General features: G+C 56.3%; 2 protein-coding genes across 6 annotated transcripts in view; one reads left to right on the plus strand and one right to left on the minus strand.

The window, feature by feature from the left end:
* Positions 1-9,294, plus strand: BBC3 (BCL2 binding component 3). Of its 3 annotated transcripts, none has more exons than XM_045441926.1 (4): positions 1-83; positions 3,890-4,178; positions 5,671-5,861; positions 8,192-9,294. In XM_045441926.1, exons 2-4 carry the CDS (start codon positions 3,905-3,907, stop codon positions 8,306-8,308), a joined length of 582 nt encoding a protein of 193 aa, XP_045297882.1. In that variant the 5' UTR covers positions 1-83; positions 3,890-3,904; the 3' UTR covers positions 8,309-9,294. The 3 variants fall into 3 exon arrangements, with proteins under 3 accessions (XP_045297882.1, XP_045297881.1, XP_045297880.1); XM_045441925.1 differs by lacking the exon at positions 1-83 and adding an exon at positions 1,017-1,337; XM_045441924.1 differs by lacking the exon at positions 1-83 and adding an exon at positions 1,863-1,969.
* Positions 9,295-16,355: 7,061 nt separating this feature from the next.
* Positions 16,356-19,565, minus strand: part of SAE1 (SUMO1 activating enzyme subunit 1) — a 75,013-nt gene continuing 71,803 nt past the window's right edge. For all 3 annotated transcript variants that reach the window (XM_045441920.1, XM_045441921.1, XM_045441922.1), the window contains one exon: positions 16,356-17,404. In XM_045441920.1, the coding sequence (XP_045297876.1) occupies positions 17,312-17,404 (93 nt within the window). In that variant the 3' untranslated portion in view covers positions 16,356-17,311. The remainder of the gene's footprint in view (positions 17,405-19,565) is intronic.

Raw genomic sequence — 19,565 nt, forward strand, 5'->3', positions numbered from 1 at the left:
TCAGATTTGTGGCAAGTGTGGCTAGGTGTGCATGCTCCAGAGTGTGTCCTGTCAGTGGGCCAGTTACCGGGAACCTTTTACAGGTGTGACTTTATGACCGTATCGGGGGTCAATTTTTGTTGATGTCTAACTCGATCTGTGTCTGTGAAAGTCCATTTCTGACAGTTTTAACGTGCCAGCTGTGAATGGGTGTGGGCGTGTTTGCGTGTGTCCCTGTAGGAGTGGGAGTGTCACCTAGATCGCGCTGTGTGTCCAGGTGTCCCTGTGACAGGTGTGTGTGTGTGTATGTCCCGCTGCGCCTATCAGGAAGCGTGCGTATGTCCTGCGAAGCTCTCAGCCTGTGAGTGTGTGTGTGTGTGTGTGTGTGTGTGTGTGTGTGTTGTGGGTGCCTGTTCCGTGGGGACGTCTGTGAACACAGTTTATGGGTCTGGATGCGCTCATCAGCGCGGGTGCTTGTGCAACACACCCCCGCCATCGTGTCGGTCTGCGTGTCCCTGTGACCCTCCCGTCCAGCCGGACTATGCGTTTGTGCCTGGGTGTGGGAGTGTGTGTGCCCCGGTGTGGGAGTCTGCACATCCACGCCCCCGCCCGGGGGTGTGCGTCTGTGCGTGGCCGTGTGCCTGCGAGTCGGCGTGTCCCCGTGGCCCTGTCAGCACGTGACTTTGTGTACCCCGGAGCGCAGTCGGTCAGCCTGCGTACACGTCTCCGGGCGCGTGTGTCTGTGGGTCTCAGTCAGTGTGTCAGTGTGTCAGCGTGGGTGTCCGGCTGTCCCGCTGTCTGGGCGGGGCCCCCGTCCGCGCGCCTCGGTCCCCCTCTCCCCGGGGCCAGGCACTGCCCCGCCCCCGGCTGCAGGGAAACCCCCGCGCGGAGGTAGGGGGCGCGGCGCGCGCCTGCAAGTCCCGACTTGTCCGCGGCGGGCGGGCGGGCGGGCGGGGCCGTGGCGTCACGCGGGGGCGGGGCGTGGGACCCGCCGGGCGGGGGCGGGGGCGGGGGCGGGGCGGGGCGGGGCGGGGCGGCCGCCGAGCGGGCCGGGGATCCGCCGGGCGGCCTGAGACGCGGCGCGAGCCACATGCGAGCGGGCGCCCGGCGGCGGCGGCGGCAGCAAAATCGGCAGCGGCGGCCACGACGCGGACGCGCCTGCAGCCGGAGCAGGAACAGCGGCAGCCACAGCAACAGCAGCCGCCACTGCAGTTAGAGCAGCAGTAGCAGCGGCCGCAGCAGCAGCAGCAGCAGCAGCAGCAGCCGTCGCAGCGAGCGGCGCTCGGCGGGCGCGCCCTCTTGAAGGAAGCCGCCCGCCCCCCCATCGCCGCCCCCTCCGGCGTGTTCATGCCCCCGGGGTGAGTGTGCGCACCCCGAGTCCTCGCTGGCCGCGATTGGCCAGGCCGGGTGGGCTCCCTGGAGGAGGTGGCAGGAGTGCGCTGGGAGAGCAGTGGGGGCGCGCTGCATCCCCACAGCGTGCCTCCCTCTCTCCCCTCCCTCCACCCCACCAGCGACCCTGGGCTGGGGTCGCTGGGCCGGAGGCGCTAAGGGTCCGGGAGCGCAGGTGCCTCAGCGGTCTGGCGGGTTTGTTTACAAACAATGGGGTGCGGGCTCGGCAGCGCCCCCTGGCGGCCAGTGCGGGCCCGGGGAAGTGAGTCGACCCCGACTGCCCCGGTCCCCGCAGTCCGGGAGGGGCGGGCGGGGGGGGGGGGCGGCCCGGCTTGTCGGGGCGGCCACACCCCAGGCGCGCGCCCGCTGGGGGCGGCGACAGGGGGCGGCACACGGGCCGTGGAGTCTGCGGCTCCTACGGGCGGGGGCTGCGCCCCAGCAACAGCCGGTTATTGGCCCCGCGCTCGCCTGGCGGGCGGGGCGGGCGCACGTGGCGGCGGCGGGGTGGGGGGGGGGATGCTGTGACAGCGGAAGGGGGAGTCTGGGCCCGCCGTGGGAGCGCGCGTGTGCGGGGTTGTGGATCTGCAGGTGTCTCGCCTGGGTGTGTGCGTGTGCCTGTCTCCGAGTTTGTGCTGGGGTCTGCTGGGAGTGGCGGTGCCAGTCCAGGGGAGTGTTGGGGCTGTGGCCCGTCGCCGTGGGCGCTGGAGTCCCCGTGTGCATTCATGTATGCGAGGCTCTGTCTGTGTGTGCCCTGCCGGAGGGGTGGGTGTTGTTTATGTGTGCTGTACCTGTGTGTGTGGGGGGGGGGGGTCTCGGTGAGAGTTGTGTGTGTGCGCGCGCGCGCTGTGTGGGGGTGACTCCGTGGGTCTGTGTCGCCTGCGCGTGCCACGGTGGGCGGACGGAGTGTTTGTGTGCTGCGAGAGTGAGCTGTGTTTGTGGGTCCGTCTGTGTGTGGCTTGCCCCATGTGCTGGGCTTGCGTCCACGGTGTGGACTGTCTGTGACTGTGTGTGTGTGCATCTCCAGGGCATGTGTCTCAGCTAAGCGTTTGTGACGGTGCGCGTGCTGAATGCGACGTCTGTGTGCTGTCCAGGCGCGTGTGTGAGTTCTCTCGGTGTCTGTGTTCTGTCCAGGTGCGTGTGTGCGCGCGCACGCGCGCGCGCGCTGGGTCTGAGGGGCTTCTCTCTGTGATCGGCTGGCTCATGTGTGTCATGTGGGCTGCGTGTGTAGTGTTTATGTCGGTCACGTGAGACCAGTGTTTTCTGTGGGTGCTTTAGGTGTGCGTTGCCAGGGCTGTGTGGGATTAGAGTTAGCCGCGGTGTGTGCGTGTGTGTCCGGGGCTGACAGTTGGCGGAGGAGGGTGAGTTGATGTCTGCTCGCCTGCATCCGTGGGTCGTGGCCGTGGCCCGGCATGTGTGGTGACGCATCTGGGTCCGGTGACCTGTGCCTGTGGGGGCCCGACGTACATGGGTCCTGGGGGCCGAGAGTTGGTGACAAGGGGGCGTGTTTCAGTCGTGTTGGTCTGCATGTGGCCGTGGATGTGTTTCGTGTTGATGGGCGCGTAGGTCTTACCTCTTGGGTGTGCGGGGGGGAGGGGCGTGTGTGTTTGCAAAGTCTGAGAGTGCCTATTCAGTGTGTCCGTGTTTGCGATGGCTGCGTTGCGTGTGTGTGTCCACGGGCATATCAACAGTGGGTCAGCATGTGAGGTTCTGGCGGGGTGTGTGTGTGTGTGTGTGTGTGTGTGTGTGTGTGTGTTCGGGGATGGAGGGGACGGGTCGCGCCAGCCAGTATGCGTTGTGTGTCTACGCCTTGGCACCGTCTGAGTGTCTGTATGTCCACGTTGTGGCCACCACTGGGTAGCAGTGTCGGAGACTGGAACCATCTCGGTGTTTCTGTGCAAGTGGGAGATGAGGGGGGAGGAGGTCAGGCTGGCCAGTCCTGAGTGAGTCCTTATCTGTGTGCTGTGGGCCTTTCACACCCATCCGTGGTCTCTTCCATTTGGGTCCTGCATGAGTCCCTGTGTGTGCCCATCACTGTGTTCCGGAAGTTAGCCCCACCAGGCCATGCCCCCCGGGGGACTCCCAGGCTGGGTGAGTTTGTGTTGTGAGGCTGTCAGCTCTCATACACACACACACACACACCAGACAGACCCCTCCATCTGGGTCCCGCGTGAGCCCTGGGACTCGCTGTGCCTCCATCCTGTACCTCCTTGTCCCTCATGTGTGCCCATCACCATGTGCGGGGGAGGCTGTCCCCACCGGCCAGGTGCCCTGCATCAGACCCTCGGTGGGTGTGTGTCTTGTGGGGCCACCACGCACACCTACAGTCCCCCATCCGGGGCCGTGTGTTCTGTGGGAGCCATCCCTGGGCTTCCCTGGCCCCCCGCCCCCCCACCAAGTGTGCTGATGGCCGCGTGCAGGAGAGGGGGTGTCCCGTGTCCCCCAGGTAGGGTGTGTGTATTGTGGGGCCCTAGTGCCCTCTGCACTCCCCCGCTGACCGCACCCCTCTCCCCCTGTCCTGCAGGCCCCAGGGAGCGCCATGGCCCGAGCACGCCAGGAGGGCAGCTCCCCGGAGCCCGTAGAGGGCCTGGCCCGCGACGGCCCGCGCCCCTTTCCCCTCAGCCGCCTGGTGCCCTCGGCCGTGTCCTGCGGCCTCTGCGAGCCCGGCCTGCCCGCCGCCCCCGCCGCCCCCGCCCTGCTGCCCGCCGCCTACCTCTGCGCCCCCACCGCCCCGCCCGCCGTCACCGCCGCCCTGGGGGGCCCCCGCTGGCCTGGGGGTCCCCGCAGCCGGCCCCGAGGTCCGCGCCCCGACGGTGAGTGCCGCCCCACAACTGGCGCCCCGGGATGCTGGGAGCGGGGAAAGAGACACTGAGGGACTGGAGAAGTGGGAGCGAGTGGGGGGAGGCGGCGAGCCGGCCGGGCCACAGGGAGGGTGTGGCCAGTGTGGTCTTTGTGTTGCAAGAAGCAGGAAGAAGGAGTGGGAGGCTGGGGGGGGGGGGGGAAGGGGGGGAGGCCGAGTGGGAAGTCCCTCCTGGAATCTGACTGCAGTCCCCGAGTTGCAGCCCACGGCCTTTTCCGGGCCTGGGGCAGCAGCTGTTTCCCAGCACCGCTCCCCCCCCCCCCCCCCCCCCCCCCGCCGCCCCCCTAGTCTGGGTCTCCTTAACCTCCCAGAGGACCGTGGTTGGGGAGAGTGTGGGCAGAGCGAGAGGACTGTCACTTCAGGACTTAGGGGAGGGTGGCCTTTTGCCTTCATCTGCATCTCCGGCCAGGGCCGCCCCTCTCCGCAGTCCGGGTGGAGAGAGGAGAGGGGGAGGGGCCATTGTGCGGGGAAAGTGGGGGTGGGGGAGGCGGGAGTGGGAAAGTGAGTCTTGGGAAGGGAAGGGTTAAAGGTCCCCTGCCGGATGGGCTGTTAACCCTGTGGTGCCCTGCTCGCCCCATCCCAGGGAGCACACTCGGTGGCAGGGAAGACGCTCCTGGCTTCTCTCTCCACCCCAACCCCCGCACCCTGTGCCTGAAGCCCAGGGAGGTCAGGGGAGAGAAAACTTCCCCGGCTGAGTTCCCCGGCAGCGGGGGCAAGAGGGGACCCGGTTTCAAGCCCACAGTCACAGGTGTGGAAACTGAGGCCCCGATCTTAGGCCTTCGAGATCCCTCACACCAGGACCTGGTGTGGCAAGGAGGGAGGAAGAGACTTCGGGGCTGCTCAGAAGGGGGTGAGGCAGGAAGGCATCTCCCGAATCCCAGCCCCCGCCAGGCCCGAGCTCGGAGGCAGCCAGTCTGGCCTTCTGGTCTCCATGCCCCTGCCACATCCGGGGGGTGTGGCTTCACTGTGGTTGGACACGAGAGGGCAGGAGACCTGAGGCTTGTGACTGGGTGTAGTCAGTCGCCTTATCCCTATGTGACCTTGGGCCACTTCTTAGGGTGGGCCTTAGTTTCCCCGTCTGGTAAATGGAGCAGGCAAAATTTGGTCCCGTTTTGGAAGAGTTAGGTCGGATAAGAGGAAGGACTTCCAGACTAACATGGGTCGTGGGGGTGGTAGCTGGCTAGACAGGTGGCCCCCAGAGAGGCCTCCTCCGGGCCTCTTCTTGCTTTCTGGTACCTGGGGAGTAGAAGCTGAGAAACCTGACTTTAGGAGGGGAAAACAGAATTGCTAGAAATGAGGCGGGGAGTAGAAAGGAAACCAGGAGGCTGGAAAAGGGAGAAGCGGGCCCTGGCTAATTGGTCCCTCGGGAACACCTCAGGGCCTAGAGGGGTGGTGGGTGCTGATCACGCCCCCCCTCCCCCCCCCCCCCCCCCGGCTTTCCCCAGGTCCTCAGCCCTCACTCTCGCCGGCAGAGCAGCACCTGGAATCGCCGGTGCCCAGCGCCCCGGGGGCCCTGGCGGGCGGCCCCACCCAGGCAGCCCCGGGAGTCCGGGGGGAGGAGGAGCAGTGGGCCCGGGAGATCGGGGCCCAGCTGCGGCGGATGGCGGACGACCTCAACGCGCTGTACGAGCGGCGGGTGAGTGCTGGGGGAGGGGTAGACGGCAGGTGGGACTTCCCGCCCGGGAGGGGGCTGCGGGCCGCCCCGCCAGATGTGCGGCAGCTGCCGCCCGGCGCGGCGGGGTCGCGCCGGGGACAGGCAGGTGGGAGGGGCGGCGGGCCCGCGGACCTGCCGAAGGGCCCGCGCCGCGGCGGGCACAGCCCGGGCAGGGGCCCGGACCGCCTCGAGCGCCGCGGCGCGCCCGTGGCCCGCGGCCGCGGGGACTGAGGGCGGCGCTCAGCGGAGCTGCTCATATATCCCGGGCTATTTATAGCCGGTGAGTCAGCAGCGGCGGCGCGGCCGCGCCCGCCCCTCCCACCCGCCGGCGCGCGGCCGGCAGCGCGTCACCCAGCTTCCCGGGCGGCGGGGGGCGGGCCCTGGAGCCCCGCCCCGCGGGACGCCCCGCCCCCAAGCCCACACCTCGGCCTCTAAAACAAAATCTGTGAAGCCTGCCGCGGAGAATAGAGAATAACAAATATCAGCGCGCCCACCACCCGGCTCTGTCCAATCCGAACATTACACCCGCACGGCTTGCTAATTGAAAGAAAAACAAAACCCGGATGTTGTGAAGCCCCGTGTTCCCTTCCCTTGACCCTCTTCTCCTCCTTTCCGAAGGAAACCTCTCAAGTTGGCTTGTCCCCTGGCCCCCCGGGTGCTGATTCTTTCACTACATATTTATCAGGCCACAAACAGTGCTTAGGTTGGTAGGATGCTTTTTGGCTTAATGTACACATGGTGTGTTCCTCTCCAAACTTTCCCCCTCCCTGTATCGTGCTTTGAGATTGAGCCATGGGGGCAAGCTTTTAGCTCATATATTTTCGCTGCTGTGTAGCATTCTATCGGATCGTATAGTATCCTTGTTCATTTTCTCACTGGTGGATATTTAGGATTTTTAAAAATGTTTCAAATGTTACTGGCTTTTTTTTGTTGCTTGTTTTTTTGGCGGTGGTGGTGGTGCTGGTGGTGTTTTTGGTGTCTTCCAAACGATGCCCATCTCTGGTGCACTTGTGTGTACCCCCAGGGTAGATTCTTGGGTGCTGCGCACCACCCCCCCCCCGGCTTTACTAGATGATTGCCAGCTTGCTCACAGAGATGTCTGTGCCAGGTGGCCCTGTAGCAGTGTGCCATTGGTAGGCTTTGTAACTAATGTCATTCTGACATGCCCCCTTTGCTACCTCCTGGCTGCAGGAGGGAGTAATGAGGGGGCAGGGGCTGGTACAAGGCATCCCACACCCTGGCACCCACTAGGATCATTAGGATGGCTTATCTGACCTTGTCCTCAGCTGTAAGATGGCTTTCTCCTCTTTTCATGGGGCTGAGACTAGGTGGGCCCTGCTTTTAAGCACAGGGCCCGGCCATGCACTCAGGATAGGAGCAGGAGAGTGCTACAGCTTATGTTTAATTTTTACCGGTGGGGACTCTTTTCTTGTATCTAGTATCTTTTGTTCTCGCTTTGCTAGCAATTTGGAACTGAGAGGGGCCTGGAGGCCACCCCAAGCCTTCATCCTGTCACTGGGGAGGAGGGCAGGGGTTAGCTTTGCCTGGATATGTTTCCACGCAGCCTCCACACAGAATGTGAACTGTGGTTCCCAGTTCTTGTCCTTTTACAGATTGTTCTAGAATTGCTGAGACCGGGGCTCCTGGGTGGCTCAGTCAGTTGGGCGGCTGACTTTGGCTCAGGTCATGATCTCACAGCTTGTGAGTTCGAGCACCACGTCGGGCTCTGTGCTGACAGCTCAGAGCCCGGAGCCTGCTTCGGATTCTGTGTCTCCCTCTCTCTGCCCCTCCCCCGTTCACACTCTGTCTCTGTAACTGTCTGTCTCTCAAAAACAAATAAACATTAAAAAAAAAAAAAAAAGAATTGCTGAGACCATGGGCTCCCTGCTCCTTTCTCTCCCACTTGCCAACCTTTGAGAGGAGGGCGGGACAGGCTGCCATCCAGACTCCCCTGCCGCCTCCCCCACCCCCAGCCTTGGCTGACTTTGGTGACTTTCTGGAAACTGGAGACGAGGGGCACCCCTGCTCCAAGCAAGCACTGTGCTGAGAGCATTCTGTCTTGTCTGCATCCTCTCCATCCTGTTCTGCTCTAGACGAGGATGCCGTCGTCCCTTGAGGTGACATGAGCCCAGGTGGTCGGGGAACTGGGACTTGGGCCCAATTAACGACAAGAGTACCTAGGCTCTGAGGGTTGGTTCAGACTGTAGATGGCTCTTAGGACTGTGCCTCCCCAGCTCGCTGCCCTTGGGCCTAACCACCCGACGCCCCTGCCACTAGCCCGCTCCAACTTCCTCTTCTCTCTCTCTCCCTAGAGACAAGAGGAGCAGCAGCGACACCGCCCCTCACCCTGGAGGGTCCTGTACAATCTCATCATGGGACTCCTGCCCTTACCCAGGGCCCGCGGGGCCCCGGAGATGGAGCCCAATTAGGTGCCTGCACCCGCCCGGTGGACGTCGGGGACTTGGGGGGCAGGACCCTCCCACCTCCTGATGCCCTGGCCAGCGCGGGGGGACTTTTTCTGCACCATGTAGCATACCGGACTACCAGCCCTGCCTGTCCCAGGGGCGGGCCGGGGCAGCCACTCCAGCCCCAGCCCCGGCCTGGCCTGGGTGCACTGACGGAGATGTGGACTCCTGGGTCCCTGGCGGAGAAGCCAGGGGAGAGAGGGCTGACGGACTGAGCGTCTGAAGGCGGCGGTGACGGAGAGGGTGGGGACAGAGCCGCCCGCCTCTGCCGCCCACCACCATCTCAGGAAAGGCTGCTGGTGCTGGCTGCCCGTTCCAGCTGCAGGGGTGACACTGGGGGAGTCTCCCTCCCAGTGCTCCTTCACTTTGGGCCTGGCCTCAGGCCCCTGGTGCTTCCCCCCCTCCTCCTGGGGAGGGGGCCCGTGAAGAGCAAATGAGCCAAACGTGACCACTAGCCTCCTGGAGCCAGAGAACGGGGTGGGTCTGATTGGCTGCCCCAGCCCAGCGCCCAGCCATCTTCCCTGAGCCAGCCGGCGGGTGGTGGGCATGCCTGCCTCACCTTCATCTGGGGGTGGCCAGGAGGGGCCCAGACTGTGAATCCTGTGCTCTGCCCGTGACCACCCCCGCCCCCATCAATCCCATTGCATAGGTTTAGAGAGAGCACGTGTGACCACTGGCATTCATTGGGGGGGTGGGATATTTTGGCGGAAACCGCCCCAGCCTTAGTCCCCAGGGCGAAGCGCTGGGGGGAAGACAGGGGAGTCAGGGAGGGGGGGAAATCGCAGAAGAGGGAGGAGTCTGGGAGTGGGGAGGGATGGCCCAGCCTGTAAAATACTGTATATGCGCTGCTGTAGATACTGGAATGAATTTTCTGTACATGTTTGGTTAATTTTTTTTGTACATGATTTTTGTATGTTTCCTTTTCAATAAAATCAGATTGGAACAGTGAATGCTTTCTGCTTTCTTTCTCCCCTGCATGCTCTGGTCCAAGCCTCTGTGACCCCTGTGTGGGAGGAGGTGGGAGAGGGTGTCCATGGAGCACATCGGTCTGTCTAGCTGTATCCGAAGCGAGACTAAACAGCACGGGTGCCACAGTATGTACCCAGTCTTCACGCATCCCCATCAAAAGCAAAGCCTCATGGAGGGCAGGGTTGTTTTTTTCTTTAAAGACTTTATTATTAAAAAATATTTTGGGGAGAGCGCAAGTGGAGGAGGGGCAGAGAGAAGGGGAAAGAGGATCCGAAGCCGGCTCTGCGCTGACAGGCTGACAGCAGCGAGCCCCATGCTGGGCTCGAAACCACCAACTATGAGATCGTGACCTGAGCTGAAGTCAGACACTCAACAGACTGAGTCACCCAGGCGCCCCTAAATATTTTAAAGTAATGTGGACACCCAGCATGGGGCTTGAACTCACAACCCAGAGATCAGGAGTTGCAGGCTCCACCCAGAGAGCCAGCCAGGCATCCTGAAGGCAGGATTGTTTTTATTTTTTTTTGGTGCTTTCTTCTCACTTCTTCCCTGCTGGAGGAAGTATGTCCTGGAAGCTCAAAATATTTACCGAACAAACGAGTGACCTGTAACTTATTCAGAAGTACCACCATGAGGAGTCCCTGGGAAATGGGTTGGTAAGGAGGTGGACCTTGTCCCCACCCTCAAGAAGGCAGGTGACATCTGGGAGAGCACCTCAGGCTAAGATCAAAGTGAAGCTTCACCTACACGAGGCTGCCCTAGAGCCTAAGACGCGGCCTGGCATAAAAAGCCTGTAATTAATTAGCGGGGCTCCTACCGCTATCTTCCTGAAAACGGGCAACTGGCCAAATGCTTTCCCTACGCCCTCTCCTACACGACTGGCCCAGAAACAGGTTGTGCTTCGGGGAGTCCTCACCCGTAAAGGGGAAATTCAGGCGAAATGGTCCTTCTCCTGAAAGACCAGGGTAAGGTAACCGGGATCCATCACTTTGGACAGGGATTTGGCAACAGCTCGTCAAGCAAAGGATGCACGTAATCTATGCCAGCAATCGCCTTCCCGGGTGTCCTCCCTTAGCAGTGGACGCGCACAAGTGTCCATGTGTTGGCCAACCATCCGACACAGTATCCGACAGCAGTTGAAAGGGTCTCAAGCCGTGCAACAGAACAGACAGCACTTAGCCGGAATGAACTAGAACACTGCGAACGACAAATGATGGCGAGGAAAGCAAGTGGCAAGATGGTGGTGGGTACTTGGGTGCGTCTTCTTCTCTAGATCGTCCCTTGGGCTTAAATGCCTGTGCACAGAGCCGGAGGCCCTGGCCGGGGGGTGGGGTGAGGGGGGTTGGTGTTCACACCCAGCTGTGTGGCAGCCGATGCTTCCTGCCCCTGCAACCGACTCCTTCCTCTTTCCAGCAAGTTTGTGGAAATATTGATAGGGCCAAATTGGATCTGTCGATTTATTTACTTTCCCTTTCCGTTCCTCTTTCCTCTCTCCTGTCTTCTGTTGGATTTATGAATGCTTTTTTGAATGCTTTGAGACTTCTCTCTTGGTACTTCAGCTTTTAGTACTGCTCTAGGGATTAAACACACATCCTTACCTCTTCTCGGTCTATTTAGGGTCAGCATTGAACCACTTCACTTACACGGTAGAGATGGTCACTGCGTAGGCCGCTGGTCCGTTCCACCCTTCCCACCATTTTGTAGCTCCAGCTTACATCTCCACGCATTACAGATTCCGCAAGGCAAGGCCAGAACTTTTGCTTGAACTTGAAGGACTTCCATTAACATTTTGTATAGTGTAGTTTTTGCTGGTGACAAGTTCTCTTTAGTCTCCGTTTATCTGAAAATGGCTGGTCTTCACTGGCTATAGAATCCTGGGGTTGACCGTTTCTTTGCCATACCTTGACGACGTTCCGATCTCTGGCCTCCCATTTCTGAGAAATCCAGGATCGCCTGAATCACAGTTCCCTTGACTGTAGTAGGTTATTTTGGTAAGGCTGCTTTCAAGACTTTATTTAAAAGGTCTTTTCCTCTTTTTCAGACTGGATAATTCCTATGAATGTAGTTCCAGTGCATGAAATCGCTCATCCCCTTTCTGCTGTTAGGTCTACCAGTGAATTTTAAAAATTGCTGATATTGTATTTTCAGTGTTAGAACATCCATTTGGTTGTTTCCATTTTCTTTCTCTGTGGGGACTTCCTATTTTGCAACATTATACATGTATTTTTCTTTTACCTCAATGAGCATAATTGTAGTAATTGCTTTAAAGTCCTTGTCTGTTGATTCCAAATTTTTTTTAAATTTCCTTAACATATGCTCCACGCCCAGTGTGGGGCTTGAACTCACAACCATGAGATCAAGAGTCATGTGCTCTGAGCCAGCCACGCACCACCCCCCCCAACACTTGGGTTCTCTTGGTCATCTTGTCTTTTCCCTTGAAAATGAGTCACATTTCCCTCATTCTATGTATATTGGGTAATTCTGCCTTGTGTCCCGGATATTGTTACATTGTAGCCATTCTGGATTCTGTTATATTCCTCCAAAGGATGTGAATGTTCTTGTCTTGGAGAGATCTGGAAATCCCAGACTCACACTGTTGTAGTTGCTGACAGTGTAAATCCAGTTTGCTTCAGTTATGCTGAGTTGGCCCCACACATCCATAGCCCAGTGGTCAGCAAGAGACTTGGGTTGAATTTATACACACAACTTGGGGTTTCCCTTCCCTGGCACCCTCCTTTCCAGTAGCTGTGGTTATTCGGGGTTCTGTCCTCTGCTTCTTCAGGCCAGTAAGATAGACGCTTTTCTACCTGAGTTTTAGCAGCCTGGCACAGTGCCAGGGGCCGCAGCCTGCCCTCAGTTAACACCGTAGGCAAACACACACACGCCAGAAAACTACTGTGGTGGGGGCTCTTGCTGCAACTTTCAACTGCCTCCCCCAAATCCACCTGCTTTTTAATCGCTATCCTGAGGTTTCCAGTAGTTTTGTTTTGGTTTTTGGTATTTTGTCTAGAATGTATAGTTACCTGCAGGGAGACGGTTGTTAGAAACCTAATGCATCATACCATAAGCAGAACTGTTTTTTTTTTTTTTTTTTTAATGTTTACTTATTTTGACAGAGAGAGAGAGAGAGAGAGAGAGAGAGAGAGAGAGAGAGAGAGAGAGATTGGAGAAAGAGCAAGCAGGAGAGGGGCAGAGGGAGAGGGAGACAGAGAATCCCAAGCAGGCTGCCACTGTCAATGCAGAGCCTGATTCAGGGCTCGAGCCTACGAACTGCGGGATCATGACCTAAGCCGAAATCAAGAGTCGGATGCTTAACTGACTGAGCCACCCAGGTGCCCTTGTATTTTCTTTTTAATAGACCTTATCATTTTTTAGGACTGGAAGTGGGGAATCCTAACTCTCCAGGTTAGATGGAGAGTCAGGGGCCCAGGGACAAAGTCAGAGAAGGCCAGACTTTATTAGCAAAGTCCAAAGCTCTCCTAGGAACACAAAAAGCGGCTCACTTGTTCCAGAGGGAATGGAAACACCTAAAGTCACCTCTGTGGCCTTTTCTCTCAGAACCAAGGTGCTGAAGTCCTGCAACTTGGCAGAGTTGAGACTCGGAGCGCCTGGCGAATGAGGTCCAGGACTGAACCTTTGCCACTGGCGAGCTGTGCCCCCTCTAGCAAGCTAATACCCAACTTGAACTGGTGCTCCCCACCCAGCTCCAGTAATCCCACCCTGCAATGGTGGCTTCTGGAAGGGACAGATTTACTTTTCATTGTTTATGTTTTTTTCTTCCTTAAAAAGACTGCATGTCTTTGTAAACCTTTCAAGTTCTGCACTACGTGCCCAAATGATCTCTCCAAACAACAAATGACATGTAAAATGCTACCATGCTAGTCTTTTGGAAGGAATCAACATCCCAAATGCATTTATACACTCCCTGATGTCAGACTTTGGGAAGTCTTTCCCAAGTGTGTCCAAAGGAAACCAGCTCAATGTCCCTCAACAGCAGACTGATTAAATAGCTTCTGGTTCAGTGTGGTTTTGGAACTCAGTGCACAATGCACTGACAAGGACCTCAGGACACAGAGAAAGCAAGATGCAAGAAAAGCTAATTCTACATGTGCGTAACAGTAACTAACACAGAGCCATTTCCATTAAAAGAATGTATTCATTCAATTCCCACATATCAGGGGAATGTACTATTACCCCATTTGACACATGGGGCTACAGAGCCACAAAATGGTCACTCGTCCAAGGTCACATAGCTACATGGTAGGGTCTGCATTTAAACCTACCAGTCTGATTTAAAAGAAAAAAAAATATAAAAAAAAAAGGGGGGGGGGGTGCCTGGGTGGCTCAATCGATTACGCGTTCGACTTGAGCTCAGGTTACGATCTTGCAGGTTTGTGGGTTTGAGCCCCACATCAGGCTCTGTGCTGACAGTTCAGAACCTGGAGCCTGCTTTGGATTCTGTGCCTCCCTCTCTCCCTCCGCCCCTCCCTCGTGTGCGCTCGTTCTCAAAAATAAACATTAAAAAATTTAAACCTGCCAATCTGGAAGGATTCACTCTCCAAGGCTGCCAAGGGTGACCTCTGGGAGGCTGATATGAAAAAATACCCGAGTTTGGCAGTGGGCAAGGGGGCGGGGGCAACAACAACTTTTCACCCCTATGTATGTGTGTTGCTTGAATGTTTTACTACAAGCTTAAAAACAAAACCTACCTGTCCTTCTGGATCGAGCTGAAGGCCCTCCCTCAACTCCGGGCCTGCCTGATGGTTTTCAGAGGTGACCACTAGGTCTCAGGACCTCGTGAAGGCAAAACCTGAGTCAGTGACAAGCAGCGGCGCAACTAGATGGTGTCTACTAAGTGTCCTGCGTAGAAGCCTCCCCGTCAGCCCACATTCTGGCCCTTACTTGGGGGAGGCTGTGCCCTCATCTGCAGTATGGGCGTCTACCCCCACGGGGTTCCTGTGAGGATCACTTTAGCTAAAGTACAAGTGCTATTAAGGGCAGGAGGCAGTCAGCGTGGGGAGGTTGGCTATCAGTAGGCTCTTCTGACCTGCCAACCGCGACCTAAGCCTCCATTTCTCCATCTGAAAAGGGCAAACTGGACATACCTCAACAGACAGACACGTTTGGATTTACCAAAAAAAAAAAAAAAAAATTGCCAGAAACTGACAAAAGGGGTCTGCACTGCAAAGGGAAACCACAGAATGTAGGGCTCTGATGGGACCGAGAGCTTTTTTTATTGTTGTACTTTTTTACCTTTGCATGCGTTACTTTTCTGAGTAGCACCTGTTCCACTAGAATGTTCTGAGGCTTCGACACATTAAGCACTTAACAGAGTTTGGCTACTACACATACCACAAACAACAGAAGTGGGGTGTGGAGTGGAGAAACCTGGCAGGCCCGAAGTCAGCCCACTTCCTTTCATTTGGCAACTCTAGCATCCCAGAAGTATTTGTTACCTTTACAGATTAAAAAAAAAAAATTTAAGTTTATTTATTTTGAGCGGGGGAGGAGCAGAGAGAGAGACAGGGAGAGAGAATCTCAAGCAGGCTCTGCGCTGTCAGCGCAAAGCCTGATGCAGGGCTCGAACTCCTGAACGGTGAGATCATGACTTGACTCAAGATCAAGAGTTGGACGCTCAACTGACAGAACCGCCAGGGCGCCCCTACCTTTTACAGATTAGATCCTCCTTCCCAAGTAGGCTAGAAATCTCCCGGAGGGATTAGAAACCACAGGATAATCATTGTGCTCTTCCTGGAGACTTGGGGAAATCCATTTTTATGGTAATACTATCACGTAATATGGGAGAGTATGAAATGTGAAGATACGAGAATAAAGACGTTTCTCGCCTGAGGCTGGCAGCTTCCAGCACCACCCCTAGATTCCCGAGGGGTCCATTCTGGATGACTCAATTTCTGCCACAAGGGGTACAGAGGTGAAGTTTGAAACGCGTCAGAAAAGATTCTAGGATGACAGTTTTGTTTTTATCCATCCAGACCCACCTGCTCCCCCTTGTGACCAAGGCCCCACATTACCAAGCTCAAAATTTCAAAGAAAGGGGATTTTCACACACTGATAATTGGTGCCCCTGATTTGACACTGACAGGGTGCAGAAAGGGGCCCCTCCAGAAACACAGCCCTAGCCTCCCCTAGGGAAGGGCAGAGGTGACCAGGAGAGTCGGGGAATTGAGTTCCCCCTCCCTGGGGAGACCATTTTTTTGTTCTCTCACTGTAGCAGGATGCAAATACGAAAGGAGCTGCTGATTTGATTTGTTCAAACGGGCCAGACTCACACCTCACACACTTCTACATTAAGGGAGAAACCCAAGAAGGGTGACGAGAAGTGGAACATACTCAGGCTGCCGAGTCAAGACAAAGCCGGTGTCTGAACCAATGAAAGCTCTGACCCCTACCAGCTGTGGGACTTGAGGCACATTACTGAAGTGTCACGGAACTTTAAAACGAAGCTGGGGCGCCTGGGTGGCTCAGTAGGTTAAGTATCCAACTCTTGTTCTCAGCTTAGGCCATGAACTCATGGTTCGTGAGTTCAAGCCCCGCATCAAGGCTCTGTGGTGACAGCACAAGGTCTGCTTGGGATTCTCTCTCCTCTCTTTGCTGCTTTGCTGCTCCCCCCTTGTCTCTCTCAAAATCAACTTTAAAAAATAAAATAAAACGAAGCTATTGTGACTGTGAGTCTGCGCAGTGTCTGGTACACAGAGAATCTAAACAGAAGGCAGCATCAGTATCACCTCTTTTACTTCTTTCTTCTTTCCCGTTAAATATAATTCTTGTCACTGAGACCAACCACCATGGACCTGAATTATTCAAGGGACAGGTGGAACCAGAAGCTTCTATGCACTCTAGAATTTGAACAATCTAATTCTTGATGCATTACCCAGTAAAACAGTGGCAGGAATGGTGATGGAGGGGAGGAATCTCTGAGTCACATCGAAGCATCCAGTAAGATTTCTTCAGGTTAAAAAAAGCAATTGGTAGGATCACTTCCTGTCACAGGAAGATGTTTATAATGCGGAAGAAAAACAAATCCTAAAGCAAATAACTTTATTTCTATCATTCCTTTTTAAAGAACCAAGGAAATATAGAAAATATAAAAAACCACACAAACAGCTGCAATTCAGGGGGGAAAGGAAGGACTGACGGGGCCCTCGAAAGCAACAGCCTCCAGGATGGTCTGAGCTGCATCAGGGATGGGGGCTCCGAGAAGACGGGCTCTCACATCCTAGCTTGGACCCCAGTAAATCAGAATCCCCAGGGGCTGGGACCCCGGCACCTGCCTTTTTAATACAAGTTTTCCCATTAATATTCACTTTGCAAGGTCTCGCCCTAATGCCCGAGGGAACTTTGGTAACATTTCCTCTCTTCCAAAATCCAGGCTGAAACCCAACTAATCCTGAACTAAAGCTCCAGAACAGCACACCAGATGGCACCTGTTGTTTTTCGGGATCTCCGACTCTGGAGGAAATATATCCCGCCTGCCACGTCGTTTCCAAAGCTCTAGGGCACCTGTCTGCATTTGGGACTGTGGCTCCACTAGTGTTTCACGGGGCCCAGCCTTACTCCCCACCTGGAGTCATCGTCTTCTTCTCTGTATGACATCAGGCGGGGAGTAAGTCCAAGAAGGTGGTGAGAGGATCCTAAGCGATGAGGCGTGCTGGTTCTGGGCAGGCATCTCCCACGGTGCCCCAGAGGCCTGGCGACACCCAGACAGAGGGACGCATCACAGGGGGCTCTCTGGCGATGCCCAGTGAACGGCCCTGGACGGTGCCGGGACGGGGGCGGCCAGTCCCTACGCCCCGAGTTTCGCAGCTGCTGGCGTTTGCAAGTCGCGTGTCTGCACAACCTCACTGCTCCCAGGAGATGGTCTGGACCGGTCCGAAGACTTCAGCTCTTCCCTCGCCTGGAGCCGCCTTCGTGGGGGGAGGGGACGGGAAGGCGCGGGCAGGCTGCAGGCCAGCGTCGCCGGGGCCGGCAGATCTCGGTTCACTTGGGGCCAAGGCACTCCACAATCCCATTCCCCTTCATGCCATCAAAAAAGAAGAAGTTGTTGTGAGGAGGGTCCCTTTGAGACAGGGCCTGGGGAGAAAAACAAGAGGGCTCAGCTCAGATGCTTTCAAACGGATAACAGGGCGAGAAAAAGAAAAAAACCTCAAGCACAAGATCTTCTAAAACTGCGCAGTTTGGGCACTGGCTCTCAAAGGAGGTGGATTTTGCTTCCCGGGGGCTAACGGGCCATGTCTGAGACATTACTGTGCCTGCCAGGCTTCTGCTTTGTCCCTTACCAGCTGGGGGTCTCTGGACAAATCAGTTAGCCTCGCCGAACCCCGTTTTCCCATGTGAGATGAAAACACTACCTGTACCGTCCTAGGCTTAAAAGAGATGATGTACCTCAACTGCCTGAAAGTACACTCCACGTGCAGGAGCCTGCTGGCCATGGGCAGCAGTAATTATTTATGACTGTCCAACTGAGAAAGGAGGCAGCTTGTCCCGACACGGTGCAGATGGCAGCCGTCATCACCTGTGGGGCCACACACTGATGCGGAAGTGGCTCTCCTAAGAGGAGACACGTTTCCTGCGATCTTCTGCATGGTGGGCCAGGGCTAAGATCCAGAAAGGCTGGGAGGTACCATTTAGCCACGGAAATGGCGATTATTTTGCGAGGCTAACGGAAGTACACAGCACATTAAAAAAAAATTTTTTTTAATATTTTATTTTTGAGAGCCAGAGCCAAAGCATGAGTAGGGGAGGGGCAGAGAGAGAGAGAGAGAGAGAGAGAGAGAGAGAGAGAGAATCCAAAGTAGGCTCCAGGCTCTGAGCCATCATCACAGAGCCCAACACGGGGCTCGAACCCGCAAACCGTGAGATCATGACCTGAGCCAAAGTTGGAAGCTTAACCAACTGAGCTACCCAGGTGCCACACCCCCACAGCACCTTTAATATGTTTTTATTTACTTTTCAGAGAGAGAGAGAGAGAGAGAGAGAGAGAGAGAGAGAGCATGCGAGAGAGTGAGCACAAGCTGGGGAGAGACAGAGAGAGAGAGGGAGACACGGAATCCAAAGCAGGCTCCAGGCTCTGAGCTGTCAGTACGGAGCCTGACATGGGGCTCAAACTCGTGAATCGCGAGATCATCACCTGAGCCGAAGTCAGACGCTCAACCGACTGAGCCACCCAGGGGACCCCAGAGCACCTTAAAGATGGGGCTAGCCCTCCTGAAATGACATGCTGAATCATGTGTACTAGAGGAAGGACTCATACGTGTCAATGAGTTTTCTCAGAGGTTCTTAATCAAAAAGGACTGCCATTTAAAGACATGGACATCATCCAAGCGAAAACCTCTAGGCAGGAGCACCATGCCTGTCACTCTTAAAGGACCTTTTTTACAAGGTTAGGAACACGCTCGAAATATCTTGAACTTCTCTCTGAATTGGGCACTAATCCCAATCTGTTTCTTCATCTGTAAAATGGGGATAATTATACCTACTTCAAGTGGTTGTTCAACCATCCATCCACGGAAACCACCTAGAGCATCCACCCCTGTGCCAGGTATCGTGCTAGGTACCGAGGATTCTGAAGCATGGTTAAGACAGAGGTTCGCTCCCCTGCGCACACATACACAATGGCAAATCGACAGCACCTGCCTGGTATAGTTTTTGGTGAACATGAAACACGATCAAGCTTGCAATGTGTCTGGCCCGTAATAAATTCTCAAAAAGTAGGAGGTGCTATTATGAACAGGAGCCAGGGGGTCTCTCACCAAACTGTGAGGAGATCCCAGGCACTCAGCCGGGTGGAAGGGCCCAAGAGCCCACAGTTAGAAGTTCTAGACCCTAGAACTCAAGTTACAGGAGGTGATACAACGGGGCCCGATATGGCTGCCGCCTCCATACTGTAGGCAGGGAGGCCTAGCAGGGACAGCGGGAGACAAAGGAAGGACGACTTACACCTAGGGAAGCATGACAGGACAAGGGACGTGGACGGAAGATGTAGTGTTTGGAATGATGGCAAGAAGGAAGGAAAGAAGAGGATTCCAAGGGAAGAGACTTACGTTTGCCCCCCGCCTCCTAACATTTATTATTATGGGTGGTGAGATGGTCGTCAGGAGAGAAGGGGGGAAGGTCTGCGGCCCTCAGATTGTGGAACCCTGGTGCCAACTGGCTGAAGGCATTACTGTGTTAAGTAAGGGTGGGGTGGCAGGGACAAGACACCAGGCCATGGGGTGAACACGGGGCAAAAGGT

The sequence above is a fragment of the Leopardus geoffroyi genome, chromosome E2 (assembly GCF_018350155.1).
Source record: "Leopardus geoffroyi isolate Oge1 chromosome E2, O.geoffroyi_Oge1_pat1.0, whole genome shotgun sequence".
Taxonomy (NCBI): Eukaryota; Metazoa; Chordata; class Mammalia; order Carnivora; family Felidae; genus Leopardus; species Leopardus geoffroyi.

What these genes read in the sequence shown, in the direction of transcription:
- BBC3 (XM_045441926.1), top strand. Translation starts at nt 3,905, where the DNA reads ATGGCCCGAGCACGCCAGGAGGGCAGCTCCCCGGAGCCCGTAGAGGGC. An exon ending in CCGAGGTCCGCGCCCCGACG is followed by an intron (nt 4,179 to 5,670) that starts GTGAGTGCCGCC and finishes GGCTTTCCCCAG; the next exon opens with GTCCTCAGCCCTCACTCTCG. An exon ending in ACGCGCTGTACGAGCGGCGG is followed by an intron (nt 5,862 to 8,191) that starts GTGAGTGCTGGG and finishes CTCTCTCCCTAG; the next exon opens with AGACAAGAGGAGCAGCAGCG.